The sequence below is a fragment of the Akebia trifoliata genome, unplaced genomic scaffold, assembly GCF_017979445.1.
Source record: "Akebia trifoliata isolate Shusen 1 unplaced genomic scaffold, ASM1797944v1 Contig01285_ERROPOS320191, whole genome shotgun sequence".
Classification (NCBI taxonomy): Eukaryota; Viridiplantae; Streptophyta; class Magnoliopsida; order Ranunculales; family Lardizabalaceae; genus Akebia; species Akebia trifoliata.
Genome location: NW_028237654.1, coordinates 46,035 through 67,385, shown reverse-complemented (window position 1 = coordinate 67,385; position 21,351 = coordinate 46,035). Strand labels below are relative to the sequence as shown.

The 21,351-nt window shown below is 34.0% G+C and overlaps 1 protein-coding gene across 1 annotated transcript; it reads right to left on the bottom strand.

Moving 5' to 3' along the window:
• Window positions 1-19,773: 19,773 nt before the first annotated feature.
• Window positions 19,774-21,121, bottom strand: LOC147380578 (ethylene-responsive transcription factor ERF039-like). Its single transcript, XM_086431478.1, has one exon. It carries the CDS (start codon window positions 20,907-20,909, stop codon window positions 20,160-20,162), a length of 750 nt encoding a protein of 249 aa, XP_086287604.1. The 5' UTR covers window positions 20,910-21,121; the 3' UTR covers window positions 19,774-20,159.
• Between the last annotated feature and the right edge of the window lie 230 nt (window positions 21,122-21,351).

Here is a 21,351-nt window from a genome sequence, read left to right as displayed (position 1 = left end):
ACCGAACAAGAGTCGTGGTTTGTCCGACCTCAAAATCATTATCCTTGGCCCTTTATCCGAGCCACGTGTCGGTGCTCAAGAATTTCCCCCCACAGTTTTCAAAGCTCTATCTTTGGATGGTTTCAAACTCTCAAAGATGGCCTTATTCCTAATAATCCATAACACCCAACAAACAATCCATGGCATGGCTTTAACTAAAAGGCAACAAGGGGATCTTCCAAGATGAACACCAAACCACCAACCATAAAAGAAGAGAACATTTGAGGAGAAAACCGAGGGAACCAATTTAAAACTGATTTCTAAATGGACGAAGAGAAGCAGCAACCGAATAATGGATGATCCACCGATTCAATTCCTCGTGCACAAAGTACTCATCTAGAAGCCAAATGATTTTTGTTATTCATTCTAACCACATCAATTGGACACAACTTATGTTTGATCTTCCAATAAAGTAACTTCATTTTTGTTAAAAACGTTAATACTATGTTTTATAAAAAAGGATCGAGTAAAATGATTGAATCAGCTATTTCCTCAAGGTTTGCAAAAATGTTCATATAATTTCATAATTTTTTATTTTTATCAAAACAGTTATGTATATTGTACATTTACAATTGCTATTTAGTTATTTATCCTTGTGAACTTACATTCAACACAATGACATAAATCAATAATTTATCAAATTGTCAGATAACTGGTTTTGTACGAAATATAATTATAAAGTTGGATATAGGACCATTTTCATAAACATTAAAAAAGTTGATATATGGTTTAGTATTTTCATAAAAACACATAGCTATTAGAAATTTCCTCGTGTTAAATATCTAAGTCTAAAATAAAAAGGTATATAATTAGCATGGAATTGCATCCATTACTTTTCCGAAGATTCTCTTTAATGCCATTTCAATCATCTATCACATCATCCTCACCAAAAAAAAAAAAAAACAAAAAAACTATACCCCAATGAGACTTTTAAGTGTTAATCATCATTAAACTTTTATAAAGCTCCTCCAACATATGGTCTTGAAAAATCCATTGAAACAATTTGTAATAATGGGCAAAACAGATATATAATTTATGAAAGAATAACACTCACTTTAGTTTTCCTTGTCCTCTTTTTGTTCTACATGAAACCCTATTTATATTCACTGTAAGACAGACAAGTCCCCCTCTTAGTTTCATTGAATTCTTATTTACCCTATTGGACAGTGGCCGTATAGACCATCAATATTTTCTCTTTTTCCTAGTACAAAGGCAATCCTAGTGCTTTCTATTCAATCTTTGTTACGTCGATGGATTCATATATATATATATATATGGGTAGCGTTCAATGGCTAACTTTTTGGCAAAACATTTTTCAAAACATGAGTTAGAAGTTTTGGAATGGGCTCATTTTTGGTGAGGATGATCTCTACGGTGAGGAGATCATCCTCATAAAAATCAGCCCATTCCAAAACTTCTAACCCATGTTTACAAGTTGAAAAATCGTGGACCGTCCATTTTTGTAAACTATTTTTGATGGGGTTAGAAGTTTTGGAATGGACTGATTTTTGGTGATGATGATCTCCTCACCATAGAGATCATCCTCACCAAAAATCAGCCCATTCCAAAATTTCTAACTCATGCTTTGAAAAATGTTTTGCCAAAAAGTTAGCCATTGAACGGGACCTTATATATATATATATATATATATATATATATATATATATATATATGAGTAGCGTTCAATGGCCAACAGTTTGGCAAAACATTTTGGCAAACACATTTTTCAAAACATGGGTTAGAGGTCTTGGAATGGGCTGATTTGAGGAGATCATCATCACCAAAAATCAGCCCATTCCAAAACTTTTAACCTCATAAAAAATGGTTTACAAAAATGGACGGTTCACGATTTTCAACTTGTAAAATGGGGCTAGAAGTTTTGGAATGAGCTGATTTTTGGTGAGGATGATCTCCTCACCGTAGAGATCATCCTCACCAAAAATCAGCCCATTCCAAGACCTCTAACCCATGTTTTGAAAAAGTGTTTGCCAAAATGTTTGCCAAATTGTTGGCCACGGATAGGGACCCTATATATATATGTGAGTCGTGCTGGAGTGACCTTAAGATTGGACCTCATATCAAACATCTTGACGTGAAAGTGGATAGGAATCATAAATGCTTTTTCATTCGTATCTCGAGAAAAAACATCTATGTTTCCCATACACTTTTTCGTCAAGGTATGCGATGTGAGGTCCAATCTTGAGGCCACGGCAGCATTATTATATATATATATATATAATATTTGTACTTGGAGAGAGGGTTTTCAATGGAAAGGTATGTCACAACTGAAATATTATTGATAGCTTTTATTCTGAATTTAGATTCTCTTTGTTTCTCCCCTTTTGGTTCTATGGTGGGATTTTTGAAAAGACAAACAAGCATAGGAATTGTCTTTTGCTATTTTTAATAAATAAAAGTAGTGGGGTGTGGGGGTGGGGGGGCATTGTTGAAAAAATAATTGGAAAATGTGATTAGGATGATGGTAGACAAGAACCACTTTGTTTTGATTGATTGATGGATCTCAAGATTTGATCAAGCGATGATATCTTTAAAGCAAATACCGTCCCCCTCAAGTACACCTTTTGGACAAATAATTTTCAGAATACAATGAAACCCAGAAATTTGTTAGTATTTCAGATGATGGACAATTCCATTATAGCTTGAATCACACTTTAGAATCATTGATGTGTCTAATTTATTTAATGAAAATCCGAATAATTGAACTAATTTTTTTTTTTCTCTCTGTTGTGTATTTTTTGGTCCAAAAGAAATTGGGCTTGAGCTAAATTGATTCTAGGACATATTGATACATATTAAGCTTATGTAGCCCAAGCCCAAAATAATCCTCATATTCCAAGGTTATAGAAACCATAGGAGTTGCTTTTACATTAGACTACAAAATGGCATTTGACATCTCCTTTGTCTAATTTTGCTTTATTGGCACTTTTTTTTTTGTTTTTTTTTTTGTTGGGTGAAGGACAAAGGAGTTTACAAACTAGAAATATTTGGGGTTTGCTAAGTTTTCAAGGAGTATGGACATTTTTATTTAGAATAATACCGAAGTGACATCAAGATCGTACTTCATATCGCACATCTTGATGTGAAAGTGTGTAAGAACCACATATGCTTCCTCATATCATGAAAACATCTATGATTCTTACACATTTTCACATTTGGATGTGCGATATAAGGTACAATCTTGAGGTCACTCCAACATGGCTCTTTATTTAAGGTTCATGCACATCACCATCACTCGCATCAACATCGCCATCACTAGTATCATGGTCGTTGTTGTTATAAACATGATCATCACAATTTAAAAGTACTTCCATCGTATACGTGGCTGTCATGAAATTGCAACCACTTTTGAATTATTGAAACAAGAACTTCATGTGATAATGGGCCTCTTTGTTAAGGATAAAGGGTCTCGAACTTTCGTGATTGATAAAATTTCTTCCTTTTAATATAAATGGGAAAAATTGGTCTAAATTATTTCACTTAATTCAATGATACACTCTTTCATCTTCTTTAAACTACAACTGCAATATGGTGAAATCTTCTTTGCATATCCTTTACTTTTCAAGTTTTTATTTTGTTTTATTTACAAAACTAGTTTACTATAACCAATTTACAAAACTAGTTTAATATTAGTTAACCTTAATTACAAAAGTTTAGAGATCAAGATTCTATTACCACACCAAATTTTACTTAGAACACCTCATTTTTGGGGTGTGAATTGTTTTTGGTGTCGTAGTTATGAATTGGAGTGCCAAATGGTGATGTCTCAATATGTCAATTGGTTGAAAGTTTCCACTTGGGAAAAAAGCCAAAACAATGAAAGGGTGTGGACTGCTCTGAACCAGGTGGATTCCACATCATTAGCACCGCGTACACTGCAATTAAGAACTCTGGATTCTTTTTAAGTCCCATTTTGGTAAGTTTAACCCCTTATTATCAAAAGCCTTATTTCAAAATTTTGGTATCAGCTGAACAAATCTTCTTCCTCTAGTCAATTTCTTGGTTTTTTTTTTTTTAAATTTTTAAAAGAGAGCTGCTATTGCCACATAAAATTTTGCCAACGCCACACTTTCATCAAATTAGTGTCTTGTACGTTTGGCGATTAAAACGACAAAATTTTCAAAAAGTAGAATTAAAGTCACGTTTTTTCCCCCCATTTAAAACGCTTTATTTTTTACGTTTTAATCTAGTTTTTTTTTCAAATTTATTTATTTATTTATTTTAAACTAAACTTTTTATTAATTTATTATTTTTAAATGTAGGATTTGATACATAATAGAATTTGGTGATGGGGCGGTTCAAGGAACATATGTAAAAACAATGGTTTTTCAAAATATGGGTTAGAGGTTTTGGATTGAGCTGATTTTTTGTGAGGATGGTCACTATGATGAGAAGATCATCCTTACAAAAAATCAGCTCAATCGAAAACTTCTAAATCCATCAAAAATGATTTACAAATTATTGAAAAAATTGACAAAAAATCGACGGTCCATATTCTAAATCACTTTTAATGGGGTTAGAAGTTTCAGATTGGACTCATTTTTTCTTTTCGGAAGATCTTCCCATCATAGAGATCATCCTCACAAAAAATCAGCTCAATCCGAAACTTTTAACCTATATTTTGAAAATTTATTAATGTTACATTCTTTTTACATATGTTTTTTCATATGTCCCTTGAACTTGACCCTTTGGTGATTCATAAATGTAGAAGTATGGGATTTGATGATAATATCTTGATGTTATGATTTTTCATTTATTTTCAATAGTTTATTATTTTGAACAAAAAATATGTTGATATGTAAACTTCTTTTAGCATCATAACATGTATAATTATGTCTGAGAACATATTACATTAGAAATATGTAATAAATATAAATAAAAATCTTTTGTATTATTAGATATATAAATTTTGTCACAAATTTTAAAATATTTTTTATATTTTAGGTTTCATCATTTTATTTCTCATTTGCTATGCTTTTGAAGTTTTCGAAAACCATGGTTTTAAACTTATACTCCGACTTAGTGACTATGGTTTACAAAAGAATTGGTGTGGCATTAGCAAGCGTTGGTGTGACAATAGCAACTCTCAAAGTAGGGAAACGTTCGGGGAACATAACTTGGCCCATCCTTCCGGCGTATGTGAGTTTGTTGGGCTTTGGCTCCTAATAGGGGCTTCAAATAATGCCACATGGCAATGTAGTTAATGAAATTGGAGTATTTTCCTCGTGGACTCTATGATTGGGCCCATGGGTAAAAAACATTGGATTTAATAATAAAATTTAAAAGGAAATTTAATGGTGAAGTATCAATGAAAACGATTGCATCATATAGAAGGTTCAAATTGTGGCAAGGTTATTCGAATGATATATAATGGTGGGTAGGACCCTCTATTTATGGTGCACCATTTGAAAAATTGTGTCACTTTTACACAACATGATATTGGGATTCAAATCTTGATATGATTTCATTTGTAGCATAAATATCTTTAAAAAGCCAAGTTGGACATATCTTGTCCACCATCATCAACACAACAACTGCAGTTTTCAACTGTTGGATTTAGTATGATTCACATCGACCCATCCTATCGGGCGTACATAAACCATCCATCGCAACCGGTTTTGAGATTGGATCAAATTGATCGATGTTGAGTCCCTTCTGTCATGGATGCCACTCCTCTCAAACCTCAATTTTGCGCATTTTGGGAGCTAATCATTTTCTAATACGATCCTGTACCTATTTGAAAAAAAATATAGGAACCTGTTCTCGAAATGTTGAAAACCAGTTCTTCACGAAGAATCTCATTCCATCCATCATATTAAATATTTTCTTTTTAATTTATTAAATATATATTGATTATGTATGTCCTCAACAATAAATATTACAACAATATTGAGATGATGGAAAAAAATTAAAATATTACTATAATTGCAATAGTGACATGAAATCTTCAAAGCAGAAGGAACTTCAATCATTTGAAACACAGATTGAATGTTTAAAAAATAATAATATTTGATCAATAAGAATTTCATTGTAACTAATTGGAGGTAGTTGGTAGCATAGTGAAGCCATGATTTAATTTTCAATATAATTTATTAACTTAAGTTTGTTTAGTTTCTTAAAATTGTCAATTCTAAGTTGTAAATGACAAAAATATTAACCGAGTCAAACCCTTTGGAATTGGCTCAAATGGTTTCGACTTCAATTGAATCGGTTGAAATGGAAAGACATTTCTGACAGATTTAATAGAAAATGATCCCTAGCAAACTTGGATTTATTCAATTCATATTACCAGTCTGTTTGCCGAGTATCAAGAATAACACAAGATCTTGATCATGTAAATTTAAAATCCAATAGTTGAGATTTATCCTTGGGATAACTATTAATGGGATATGTAGTACCGCATTCGGTCCATGTTAGCACCACATCCCTTTAGTGTCTATGGTCTAGTTCGGTCTTTTTAAAAATAGGTTAGATTAAAAAAAAAAAAAAAAAATTATAAAATAATAATTGTTTAACTAATTAAAGGCTTTGAAAATGAACAACTAATAAATACACAACCAAATGTAAAAATCCAAATCGGTTGGTTACAATATAACCTATTTTTTAGTTTATTTTTAGAACTCTTAAAATTTTGCTCTATACGGCCATGTGGTGCCTAATTATATCTTTGGGTACCATATGGACGTGTAGTTGATATAGATAGGTGGTCCTTCTATCCATGGTTCCATTTAGACAAACTCTCAAAATCAGTTTAGACCAAATTGAATATCAATAATATTAAAAGTAATTATATTTAATTTTGTCTATACTATTATTAGGGGTGTCAATGGACATCCATTTAATGAGAACGGAAGTGGAATTGGAACCGTTAGACTTTATCCATTGGATACCCCTAGGTACTTGAGATTGTTTTATTTTTTTATATAATTTTTTTTATACTATACATGATATAAAAAATATTAATGTCTAAGAACTCATGAGGACATTAACATTATTCATCACAATCACTTTCCAATAAATACCCTTCACAATTTTATCTTTTAGTGAAAAAGACATGGGTATATTGGCCTTTTACATAGTAATGTTTGTTTACATAATAAATTCTAAGGGTATTTTGGTATTTTGATTTAAATGTTTTTTTTTTTTTTGTAGTAATTACTTTGATAATAAATGTATTTATTAAGGGGATGATATATGTATTTATTATGTAAAAGACTAATAAACCCTTACCTTTATCATTAAAAGACAAAAATGAGAGGAGTATTATTGAAAAAAAATGTGGTGGAGAATATTAACGTCCCTATGAGGTATTGGATATATATATAACATGCATTGTCCCTTCGAAAAGTGTTTTGTGCAATTTGTTGAGTCAAGGGTCAACCGGACCCTAGAGGGTGACCCCAAGGAATTCATTGCATCATGGGGGTTCGAACACTAGACCTACCCTTCCCTAGGAACTTATCAAGGCTTGACTTGTTACTAGGTGAATCCCTTAGGATTAGCTCATATATACATATAGGGAAGCGCTCGGAGGCCCAAAAGTGAGTCAAACATTGTGCCAAACATTTTTGAAAATAGGGGTTAGAAGTTTTAGAATAGGCTGATCTTCACCAAAAATCAGCTCATTGTGAAACTTCTAACCCTAGTTTACAAGTTGAAGAATCGTGAATAGTTCGATTTTTATAAATCACTTTTGATGAGGTTAAAAGTTTCGGAATGTGCCGATTTTTTGTGAGGATGATTTCCTCATCATAGAGATCATTGTCACAAAAAATCAGTCCATTCTGAAACCTTTAACCCATACATTGAAAAAATATTTGGCTCTTTTTAGGGCCTCTGAAAACCACCCGAGTTCAAGAAACAAAATTCTAGAGAAACTGTTTTGTCTTATATGAGTTAAAAGTTTCAGAATGGACTGCTTTTTTGTGACGATGATCTCTTTGATGAGGGGATCATCCTCACAAAAATTCAGCCCATTCTAAAATTTTTAGCCCCAATTTCCAAGTTGAAGAATCATGGATCATCAAATTTTATCGTTAATTTGTAATCACTTTTCATGAGGTTAGAAGTTTTAGAATGGGATGATTTTTTGTGAGGATGATCTCCTCATTATAGAGACCATCCTCACAAAAAATAAAAATAAAAATAAAAATAAAAATAAAAATAAAAATAAAAATAAAAATAAAAACAACCCATTATGAAACTTTGACTAGATTTGAGTTCAAATTAGATGGCATCATCCTTATGCATAACAAATTGGCTTAGGTGATAAAATAGTGTCCCTATCAAGGACGAAAGAAATTGAGTAATGTGTTCAGCCTTGGCTTTAAGTCTCGGTAGGTATAGCTAAACGTTAGTAAGATATTTTTATTTATTCACTCCACAATATGATAATACAACCAAAGAAAATGGGAAAGTTAGATATATTATGAATACTTACAAAAAATAGTACCTTCAAATACTGTAGGATGTGTTTAACCAACTTAAAGTAATAATATGTAGGAAAATGCATTTGTTGACATATGGAGTCCATACTAGGGATGTCAACGGATGCTTATTGATTCAGATATAGCAGTATCCAAATTCGAATTTGAATCCAAAATTTTTATCTGATATCTGAATTCAAATTCGAATCCGATGGAGGTTCTAAAACTCTATCCGAATTTGAATTGATTGTCCTATGAGATATTGGATAATATCCGATTAGAATTTGAATAATTTGTATATTAAAAAAAAATTTTTTTTTTTCATATCCAATTGATTTTTATTATTTAAAAAATCTATTATATATTATACTATGTATATAATAAATAAATCAAATAAAATAATATATATTATATATTATTTCGAATTGGATATTATCGGATTCAAAATGTTAATATCTAAATCTGTATCTGTATCCGATAAGGATTTGAATATATAAAACTGTCCGAATTCAAATCCAATATCCAAAAATTTCGAATAATATCTGATTTTTTGAATTCAAATTCGAATCAAATTTGAATTTTCGACTATCCATTGACACACCTAGTCCACACCATAAATTGTGTATAATAGTAGAATTGGTTAACATTTTATAACTTTTAAAGGTATAAGTTAATTTTCGATAAACATCGTATTATTAGAGAACTTTAGTAGTTGAGATAATACAATAATATTATTGTGACGCCCCGCCAAACGCTAACAGAAATCCCAAGGCCAATCCCGAGGTACTAGGTGGCACCTCGAAATTTCGGCATGGTCTCCTCTATTTATGTTAACGTTTCACGGAACTCAAACCTGATAAACCAATTTATGACAAAACCTGTATATAAAAACGTAGATACAGAAAAATAACAGCGGAAGACTAATTACATCTAACATGTAAGTAGATCAGAGTGCGGAAGATCTATCATATACAGATTTACAAAATACTCTCACTCTAACATAGGCCTAAACTCTCAATCCAAAAACTACATACATCCTGGATGAAACTGGCAATTCTAACGGATGGCCTTACTGCTCACCAGGCAATAAACTCTGATCGTCGATCTGACCGACCAGATACTCCTCAAATACTGACTCTACGCCTGACTCGTAGCAAGTGCATGTGCTGAAACTAAAAAAAATAGGAGGGAAAGGGTGAGTAACGAAAGTTACCCAGCAAGTCCACAGCCAATTCCTACTAATAACCCTTCCTAAGCATGATCGAATAAAGCATACTGAACATTTTAATACATGCAAGGTTTTACAAGATAAAATACGATCAACTGGTACATATAGCCCGGGGATGAGCAACTAAACAGTTTAAAGATTACACATGGCATCAATCATCCATACTCATTATACATTTTCCATTCTATGCAAATACCGTTGACAACATTAAAACGATAGACATGCTTTTCAGTTTATAATTCGAAATATAACAACAGATACATAATACAAGTGGTGGAGTATTGGAATTAAAGAGTTGGGATCACGACTGGATCGCTCCCAGTCAGGACATGATATTCCCCAATAACATCGTAGTTCCTGATTTTGTGGCTGGTCGTGTCTACCACGCTTATGGAACCATTTATCCGGCTCAGGCTGGCCGTTTGACGTGACCGTAAGCAATGGGTCTCTTTTCGATGTGTCAGAACGTTCGACTACTACTAGATTGTTAGTGATCACTGACTAATCATCTTCGTCTATGCCTATCAGGCGTGCATGTGATTCCCAAAAGACACTCCACTCGTATACGACCACCTTTACAAAACACGTTCACTGGTAAAGATAAGAAAGGAATGGACCCGGATTCCAGTTGTGACTCCACTCTCATACGCGTCCCATACCACGTATGAGTTTGGTGGTCCCTACCGTACATCCCAGGATAGTGCACCCCTCCGGATGATGTGACACACTATCCCTTCAGGCATTCACAAACCCTTTAACAGCTCACAAAATAGCTACGTACATATATGATTTTTCATTTAAAACAAAAGAGAAATTAACAGAACAGGGTTGAGAACGGATATCCAGTTCTTACCATGCAACCGTGGCCACGCGGCCTAAAATAAATAACAGTACTCAGCGCAAGCGCTAACATAATCGGAAATAAACATGCAACCCTTTCATTAATAACCTGGATATCCTTTCACCAACCTACACACAACATACAATGTAAAATGCAGACATCACCCCTCGGGTGTGATTCTGACATTTTACCGTTCATTCCCTTTTTCCCATTCTCTCAACATTCTCATTTTTCATCCTTTCAAATCAACCATTCATTTTCAATCTTTCAAAGTCATTCTTTTGGTCTTTCCATTGAAAACCACCGAAGTTTATTCAAAAAACAAGGTCCCAGCGATGCTCGGGACCAAGGCTGTTAAAAATAGAGAAAGCTGGTGAAAATTTGGCTAAGTGTCGGAAACTCAATTTTTCAAAGTTTTCGAAATTGAAAACGGGTTTTTCGAAATGAAAGTCTCGATCATGAGATTCGACACCATATAGTTTTTGTAATCTAATTCAAAGAAACACGAAAGTTATTTCATTTTGAAAACTTGCCGAAAACGTCGAAAATTACGTTTTGTTCTTGAAACCAAAATTCGGATTTTGATCCTTTGAGATTTGGATCTTAAAACCATTCCCATTGTTCCGAAATGGGGGGTAAAACCTTAATTTCATTAAAGAACTTAAAGTAAATGGAAAGTAAAAATTAAAGAGGACATTTACTTAGGCAAGAGTCAGAACACTGTTCTGATCAAAACTGTGTCTGTCGGTGGCAGATCCAGGATTCTGTCGGTGGAACCAACAGATTGGTCTTCGGCAGATGTCGGTGGGACCGACGGTCCTGCCGACAGCATAAAATTTTCTCGCGTTATTTGGTTTCGTCGGTGGCAGAAACCTCATTCTGTCGGTGGGACCGACAGAATGCTTTCGGTAGGTGCCGGTGGCACCGACCCTACCCACCTACAGCCTGAACCTACTCGAACCTTCGAGTTTTCGATCCATGTTTCGGATTCTTCTTCCATTCTTCGAATCATTCAACCCACCCACGATTTGGTTATCAAAATTCGATAAAACATAATTAAAACACCTACTTCTATCATGAATTTTAAATCAAACTACAACCGTCTACGATTCAAAAGCAAACAATAAGTTTTGTTAAAATAACCTAAATGCACATTTTGGAAATCTAAAGTTACCAATAGGAATCGGAAGTCCCTTACTTGGTTGTGGACGCCAATGGTGATGAATCAACACCAAGGATCAATGTTAGGTGGCTCAAAGTTCCGAACGTGGTTGAACTCGGGTGCCAATGAGTGGTTGGTTGTGAAACCCTCTTTGAAGGTGTTCTCCCCGCTTCCTAATGACCAACAACGACTCTCCTATGATTTGGATGAAGTTCCAAGTGATTATACAAAATCCACTTGCTGATCCTTGTGGGAGACCAAGAGAAAAGAAGAGGAAATGGAGGTTGGATGGGGTGAGGACGTAGAGCTCGACAACGCCGACGACTTTGCCTTCTTCGTCGAGGTTCAACTCGGGCTTGATTGGGATAGATCTTGATAGGAATGGGTTCAAACCCTAGGTCTAAAAAAATGGCTGAGTTGAGTTCTTTAGAGAAGAAGAGGAAAGAATGAAATAAAAGAAATCAAATTCCTTTTTATAATAAAGCTGAGGGGCATACTTGTAATTTCCCCCTTATTTCTAGTTTCGATCATAACTTAACTATTCGGACTCGGAAAACGACAAACGAATATACCATCTCGAATAATTTTTCACTACGGATCTAATGGTATCATCAAATCTTTTCGATTCTCGCTCTAACGAAATTCCACTGTTTTGGGTCCCACTTAATGCGAAATTCGAGGATTTTATAACTTTTTCCTCCGAACTCGAATTCAAACTTGCTTACAGGCTAATATATATATTTCGATCCTTTTGAATCTAATGGCGAAGTCGATTTTTCTCAAAATTAATCATAGCAATATTCGAGTATTTTACTCTAAGTCTTTCATTCGATATTTCCTCCAAATCTCACCATTTACTTTCCTCGAGATATGAGTTGAAAATCCGGGGTGTTACAATTATAATTACGTATTATATATATATATATATATATATATATATATATAATATAACTATTGTTTATGTAGTTCTTACATTTACTATTTTGAAGACGTCAGGACGTGTTTGATTGTAGAAAAAATATTGTCTGGAAAATAATTTATTAGACAAGTCATTTTCTATTGTTTGAACACATCATGGACAAATATTTTTATTTTTTGAGTTGCATTTAAAAAAAAACAACAAAATTCATGAAAATACCCTATTGCCATGATAAGAATTGGATTTGTCTACGATCGTGAAAAATCTTTCGCACGGACAAATCACTTTTCCGGCAAATTTTTTTGTTTGTTGTGTCAAACATGTGAAAATACCCTTTTGCCATGATAAATCACTTTCTACTTAATTTTCCTTGCAATCAAACTTAACCTTAAAGTCTTAAAATAAATAAACAATACTAATATGAATGCATAGGGTTGCATCATATCAAACCCAAAATCCAGTATATTCTCACATGATAACTTTGGTTCTGGATCGAAGTTTTAGATTCTGATAAGGATCTGGTTTTGGTAGCTCAGTTGGTAAAGTCTTTGGATGATGATACTAGAGACCTGGGTTCAATCCCGCTAGCACTGAGTTACCAGACTCAATAAAAATAGGCTTAGCAATCAAGAACCCAAAAAAAAAACAAAAAAATGTATTGAATAAACTACATCCCGACATAATAAAATTTGGGAAATTATGTAGATTATGTTATATGTTTTGTTTAAATGCATGAACTTTATTTTTATTTCGTATATCAAATTCGATTTGATTTGATCTGGACCAAAATTCAATTGTTTTTGGATCTAATTTAGATCACAAAAAGTCCGATCTAACAAGGGTCAATCCAATTATTTTTAGATTGGTTCTGGGTCTTTCCTAATTGATCCCAATCCAGTCCAAATTCGATCTATTGAAATCCCCCACCCTTTTTCCTACTTCTATCAATTGGCTAGTTCAAGTTTGTCAAAATTGGCATTTTAGACTAAGGCGACAACTTGGATGGATTGGCGCACGCTCAACTCGGTTGAGAGGCGACTATGTTAATCATACCTATTAAATTATTTCTTATTACATAAATTTAGATTTTTTTCCCTTAACATTACTTTTCTTTCTATTGTAGCCTATGAGTCTATTGCTGTTTGTTCAATAATCCCAACCCGTCCAAAACTACTCAGTTCGTGCTAACTGAGCTCACTCCAAGTTTAGAAGCTCAAACTCGAATCACGTTTCAACTAATCTCAATGCTCGGGCTGCGAACTCTACCACTTGAGTTGAGCTCGGTATAACCCTCCAACCCGACCCGGTCGGTCGCAATTCTGTATATATTTACATAAAAAAAAAAAAAATCCCTAGAAAAGTCAATTTATATGTATATTAAAGTTCTTATTCTGTCTTAAGTTCCAAGTTTTGTCACATGGTCCACCCTGTCCTGGTCAGCCTTTTATTGTTTTATTTATTTATTTATTTTATTTTAATTTTCTTGAGTTCCCCCCCTTTTTTGTTCTTTCGTTTTTGATGGAATATATGACACGTAAGAGGTTTCTTATCTTCAATGCCTCCTAACATTTTTAACCACACAACTAACCCCAATAAAAATATATTTTATAATTACGTAGTAGGACCTCCAAGAGCGTTATATTTAAATAAGGGGTCTTGTCTTTGCAAGTGTAGCTTTATCCCAACTAACCTTTGTCTCTAACTCGTTGCCAACGTGCCCATACGGATTCAAAGTTAGGTGATGAGGAGAATATATTTATTTTTAAAGTCAATTAAAAAAAAAGATAATAAATAAAATTTTATTATTTTCATGTAGATTAAATAATTGACAGAAAACTTTCGAAGGCCCTAAAAAGAGTCAAACATTGTGTCAAATATTTTTCAAAATAAGGATTAGAAATTTTGGAATGAACTGATTTTTTGTGAGAATGATCTTTAAGTTTCAAAATGAACTGATTTTTGATGAGAATGATCTCTATGGTGAAGATCATCCTCACCAAAAATAAGTTCATTTCGATATTTCTAACCCTAATTTATAAGTTGAAGAATCATAGAACGTCTGATTTTTACAAGTAACTTTTGATGGGGTTAGAAGTTTTGAAATAAACTAATTTTTTGTGAGAATGATCTCCTCATCTTACAGATAATTGTTATAAAAAATCAGCTGATTCCAAAACTTCTAACCCATACGTTGAAAAAATCTTTGACACAATGTTTGGCATACTTTATGGCATCCGAATGCCATCCTATACATATCTATGTATTAGGATCCATATACACATAAAGTTACTCATAAAGTTACAATGTGTTTTGTCTTATATGGGCAAAAATATTTGGAATGGACTGATTCTTTGTGAGGATAATCTCTATGGTGAGGAGATCATCCTTGCCAAAAATTAGCCCATTACGAAACTTCTAGTCCCATGTTTATAAGTTGAAAAATTTTAGACTATCCAATTTTTGTAAATCACTTTTAATGGGGTTAAAAGTTTTGGAATGTAATGATTTTTTGCAAGGATGATCCCCTCACCACAGAGATCATCCTCACAAAAAATCAATCCATTCCGAACCTTTTTAATCATATAAGACAAAAACGTTGTAGTTTTATGTGTTTACGGAACCCGACCCATATATATATATATATATAAATATGGGTCCCGTTCAACAACAAACATTTTGACAAACATTTTCAAAACATGGGTTAGAGGTTTTGGAATAGGCTGATTTTTGGTGAAGATGATCTCTACGGTGAGGAGATCATCCTCACCAAAAATCAGCCCATTCCAAAACTTCTAGCCCAAGTTTACAAGTTGAAAAATCGTGGACCGTCCATTTCTTGTAAACCATTTTTGATGGGGTTAGAAGTTTTGGAATGGGCTGATTTTTGGTGATGATGATCTCCTCACCGTAAAGATCATCCTCACCAAAAATCAGCCCATTCCAAAGCCTCTAAGCCATGTTTTGAAAAATGTTTTGCCAAAATGTTTGTTGCTGAACATTTCCCATATATATATATATATATATAGGGAAATGTTCAACACCCTAAGCTTTACCCTACACTTTAACAAATGTGTTTTGTCCTACATGGGTTAGAAGTTTTGGAATGGGCTGATTTTTGGTGATGATGATCTCTATGATTAGAAGATCATCCTCACCAAAAATCAGCCCATTCCGAAATTTTTAGCCCCATGTTTACAAGTTGAAAAATCATGGACCGTCCATTTTTTATAATCATTTTTTATGGGGTTAAAAGTTTTGGAATGAGCTGATTTTTGGTGAGGATGATCTCCTCACCATAGAGATCATCCTCACCAAAAATCAGCCCATTCCAAAACTTCTAACCCATGTAGGACAAAACACGTTTGTTAAAGTGTAGGGTAAAGCTTAGGGTGGGGAACGGGACCCATATATATATATATATAGGGTCCCGTTCAGCACCCTAAGTTTTACCACAAACTTTAACAAACGTGTTTTGTCTTACATGGGTTAGAAGTTTTGGAATGGGCTGATTTTTGGTGATGATGATCTATATGGTGAGGAGATCATCCTCATCAAAAATCAGCTCATTCCAAAACTTCTAACCCCATCAAAAATGATTTACAAAATATGGACAGTCCATGATTTTTCAACGTGTAAATATGGGGCTAAACATTTTGGAATGGGCTGATTTTTGGGGAGGATGATCTTCTAATCATAGAGATCATCCTCACCAAAAATCAGCCCATTCCAAAACTTCTAACCCATGTAGGACAAAAAACGTTTGTTAAAGTGTGTGGTAAAACTTAGGGTGAACATTTCCCATATATATATTATATATATATATATATGGGAAATGTTCAGCACCAAACATTTTGGCAAAACATTTTTCAAAACATGGCTTAGAGGTTTTGGAATGGGCTGATTTTTGGTGAGGATGATCTTTACGGTGAGGAGATCATCATCACCAAAAATCAGCTCATTCCAAAACTTCTAACCCCATCAAAAATGGTTTATAAGAAATGGACGGTCCACGATTTTTTAACTTGTAAACTGGGGCTAGAAGCTTTGGAATAGGCTGATTTTTGGTGAGGATGATCTCCTCACCAAAAATCAGCCCATTCCAAACCTCTAACCCATGTTTTGCCAAAATGTTTGTTGCTGAACGGGACCCTATATATATATATATATATCAGGTTCTATGTACACACATATCTACTCATATATCTACAACATATTTTGTCTCATATGAGTTAAAAGTTTCTGATTGAACTGATTTTTGGTGAGGATGATCTCCTCATCATAGAGATCATCCTCACAAAAAATCAACTCAATCCGAAACTTTTAGCTACTAGGATAAAACACGTTATAAATATATGAGTAGATATGTGTGGAGACGGAACCCCACCCATACATATATATATATATACCATCTAAGATTTAAATTAATTGTGAGGGAAAGAAAATAACATATTTACATTGAAATTATCCTAACTGACATGCCCCACGTTCCTAACCCTACATATATTTTAGATATAACTACAAGTTTATATGGTTAACAATAAAATAATCCATTGTAGCTCAAAAAAGAAAGTGCTTCTTTATAAAGACCACATTTTAATTGTTCCTTACAAGACCTACTTTACATCTCAAACAGTTTTAAAAAAATTGGTCACCACATGACAAAACTTCCACAAAATATTAATAATAATAGTAATGATGATCATCTCAATGATTGAATCTGATGCAGGTGTTTTGGTCCATAGACTCGCGTGGGTTAAATCAATCAAAAAAAGTAAATTAGAGAGCAAGTGATCTCTCTCTCACACACACACACACTCTCACACACACACACACGGGGGAGGGTAAATTGGAGAGCAAGTGATCTCTCTCTCTCTCTCTCACACACACACACACATCACTCTCTCTCTCTCTCTCTCACACACACACACACACACACACACACACATTTTTGTCTCCAAAAGCACTCAAGTAAAAGAGAAGGCATGCATCAAAAGCATACAACTAAATATCTCATAATTTGGTGAGGGAAATTTGCTGAACTTCTTTCCACCTTAAAAGAAAAGGGAACACAAGCTTCTTTGCTCTTTTCCTTTTTCTATTCAATGTGGTCACTCTTTTTTGTAACTTTATTTTTAACATTTTAACATCTAACACTTGTATTCAGTTGTACCATCTAATTTTTTTCTTATTGGGGTCCCAAAATTATTCTCCTCAAAATCTTATTTGTTGATTAATTAATTAATTGATCTATTTTTCATCATGAGGCACTAATGTCGTTCTCGCATAAGTCGTTATCTAACATTATTTACTTGTTCTAACCTTATTATAAATCTCATAAAGCAAAAAAAAGTTCCGTCGAACTGATTGGCTTAAACAAGATAACATCAAGATTATTTTTCAAAACATTTATTGACTAGAAAATGCTTGAGAGCACGCCTAGATCAAGCCAAAAGTAGTTAACATATTGCAAATTATTCAATCATCTATTATTATCTTTTCCTTGTCTTGTTTGTGTGGATCTAAGTTGTTTATGAACCAAAAAGAATAGTAAAAACAAAAGAAAATTGAAGAAATACCAACAAAATCGATACTTGTAGGAGAATTATATATAAGAGAAATTTCTTCTCTTTTGTGAAGAAAACTCTTTTCTTTGATCTGAAGTGTGAGTGAAAATCTCTAGATTTAACGATATATACATGATAAAAAAACAAAATTTTGAGAAAACATACCTGATTTAACAAGAAGAAAAATAATTAAAGAGAAAAATATGAAGAAATACCAATAGAAACGATACTAAATTTAGGATTATGAGAGAAATTATTTCTCTTTTGGGGAGAAAACTATTTTCTCAATCTCAAGCGTGAATGTGATCTCTATATCTAAAGAGTCGTGCTCGGTTGACAGTGGGATTTACTGCTTTTGATGCGGGTTGTACTTATAATACACCAATTCCATGTTCATAACTAGCTAGGTATATTCTTAGTAAAAATTGGTGTGCCAATAGAATCTTTCACATAAAAAATAATTTTAGAAAGTATAACAAAATAAAAATTCTGAACTTTATTTAGTTTTTATACCACTTGCAACAATTAGAATGGTGAAGACTCAAGTACTAACTACTAAACAGCCCAAGTACTTATATAATTAAAATAACCCTGAATCTCGGGCCCCAGTTTGCTCTAATTTTCTTATCAAATAACGACTTGAATCCTTAAACCCTAAATCCTAAATCGTGCTAGAGTGACCTAAAGATTGGACCTCATATAGCACATCTTGACGTGAAAGTGGATAGGAACTATAGATGCTTTTTTCACTTATATCTCGGGAAACATCTATGGTTCTCATAATTTTCATGTTAGGGTGTGCGATGTGAGGTCCAATCTTGAGGTCTCTTCAACATTATTCAAATAGTAATATTGAACATATTATTGTTAGTATATTTTCAAATAACAACTCGAAACCTTAAATACTAAATCAAATCTCGATCCCTAGGCCCAAAAATGTTGTTACCATGCATGTTACTCGGACCTTCAATTAGTCATTTTCAAGTTCCAAAATGAGATAGTTTGTACAAGGGATGTAGGTGACCTTAACATTTAGAGAACCTACCTTCTTTAGGGTTTTAGTGTTTCTTGAAATTTTAGGGTAAGAAGAGAGTACTTTTGCCTTTATGGCCTCTGAGGGTTGGTGAAAATAGGGTAAGAGAGAAGAATGGGCATAATCATGATGGGGTCCCCTACCACTCATTGCTCAGTGGTCTCTATTTGTCTAATAATACATAGTTCTTTAACTCGCTTCAGTACAAAGAAGCTATTCTTCACCTTTATTTATTTTTTTTCTCTTATAAGAAAATTAATACTGTTACCCGGCCCATCTTCATCCCAAGTTCCAAACTGTTGGATGACTGTCAAGATTCATGCGCTGCGAATCTCGAGGACTATTCAATGATTGGGATGATACCATACAATGTCCTTCTCCTTATTATATTTAATAAATTATGGTAGAATAGTGATGTAGGCATAGAAGATAAAAAAAAAAAAAAAAGAAAATAAAATTCTGAGCTAGATACTATTTTTAGATGCAAGATTAGCTTTGCAATTTAATACAAAAAAGGAACGTTTGATGCCATCATTATAGGGTTTCCTAATTTAGTAAAAGATGCTCCTTTACAACAAAAACAAATCAGAGTACACTAAAACCCACAAGAATTCTACTGTAAAAATAAATTAAAAACATTAGATTTCATTTCATTATCAATCATTTATACATATATTCATATATTAAGAAGGTGGGTGGAGGTTAAGGTACATTTCACCTTGGAGGCGCATGTTAGCGAATGCCCATAGAGAAATCCCCCTTTTAATCCCTGAATTGAACTTGATCCAAGTACCAAGAAACCAAATCTAATGTAAAGATTCGAACATAATGTTTCTTGATTTGGGTATCTTTGTTTTCAGGGAAAGAAGTAACTTTTGTAAGCAAATGTGGTGAATTTTGACCGTTAGTAGTGTACATGGACATATTGCCTAGTAATTCTCCCATAAGAATGGTTCTTCAAGTCGGAATCCAATGTCAGCTCCAGCTGGAAGCCAAGCCGATGAGTAGCAAAACCCATTAATTGGATCCCTGAGGTCGATGACTAGATCAGGCAGGTCGAATAGAGTCTCATCGTCGTTGATTGATGGAGAAATTGAAGACGACTCTTGGGTGTCATCAGATGTTGTAGTCGGAGTTGGGGAATGCGACATTGAGAGCTCAGCTTGGCTCGGCTGGAATGTGGCAGCTTTCGAAGCGGCAGCTTGGATGTCTTTAGGTGCCGAGCTTGCGGGACGAGGGAGCTCTGAAGCTAGCTCGGGGAAATTTAAGTAAGCGGAATGACCTTTAATTGTAAGAGAAGCTACGTCATGGGCTCGAGCCGCCATTTCAGGTGTCGGGAATGTCCCAAGCCAAATTCTCGATTTCTTCCTTGGTTCACGGATTTCTGACACCCATTTTCCCCAATTACGCATCCGTACTCCACGATAGGTTGGGTGCTTGCTATCTTTGCCACTCTTGTTCCGCCTCTTAGTCTCATTGACATCTTTCGCTTCTAGAACTCTCTTATTATCTTTCTTGGTATTAGATTCCGTCAAGATCTTCGGCTCCAAAAAGGATTTTATATCTACAAAAATTCCCGAGGTCGTCGAAGGAGAGGAGTTGCTGGTGGTTGTGGAAGTGGAGGTAGAAGAAGGGAAGGAGGATTGAGTCTTGGACTCTAAAATGAGTGTTTCTTCCATGGCAGAGAGATCTTAGTTTGATAGGAAAGAATGTGAGAGTGGTACTTAGAAAGGGAGGGATGGGCTTTTATGATTCTTCCATAAATTAGTACAGAGGAAAAAGAAATTAAGGACATGGGCCCTGGGCACCAAGGGCTGTTGTATTTAGTAGTGACGTCTTTAGTGGGGATTTAGGGTAAGGTGTCCTTGCTTGCTGTTTTCATTGGACAAAATTATATCTCATAATCGGGTTATGTGGTTATGGTATAATGAGACACGTGTGTGGTTACCCCACTAAGTTCACCTCAAAGACACCTGATAGGATCTCACATTTTGTTTTTCTGAAGACGAGTGAGATTAATGGTCAGTAATTAGTAGGTGAAGCGAATTTTGAATCTAAGTCATGATATCAATACTCATAGATTTTAACAATTTTAGCAAACTTGCATGTTTAATGAGATCA

Bases quoted from the DNA above. Each gene is read 5' to 3' on its own strand.
- LOC147380578 (XM_086431478.1), bottom strand. From the start codon at position 20,909: ATGGAAGAAACACTCATTTTAGAGTCCAAGACTCAATCCTCCTTCCCT.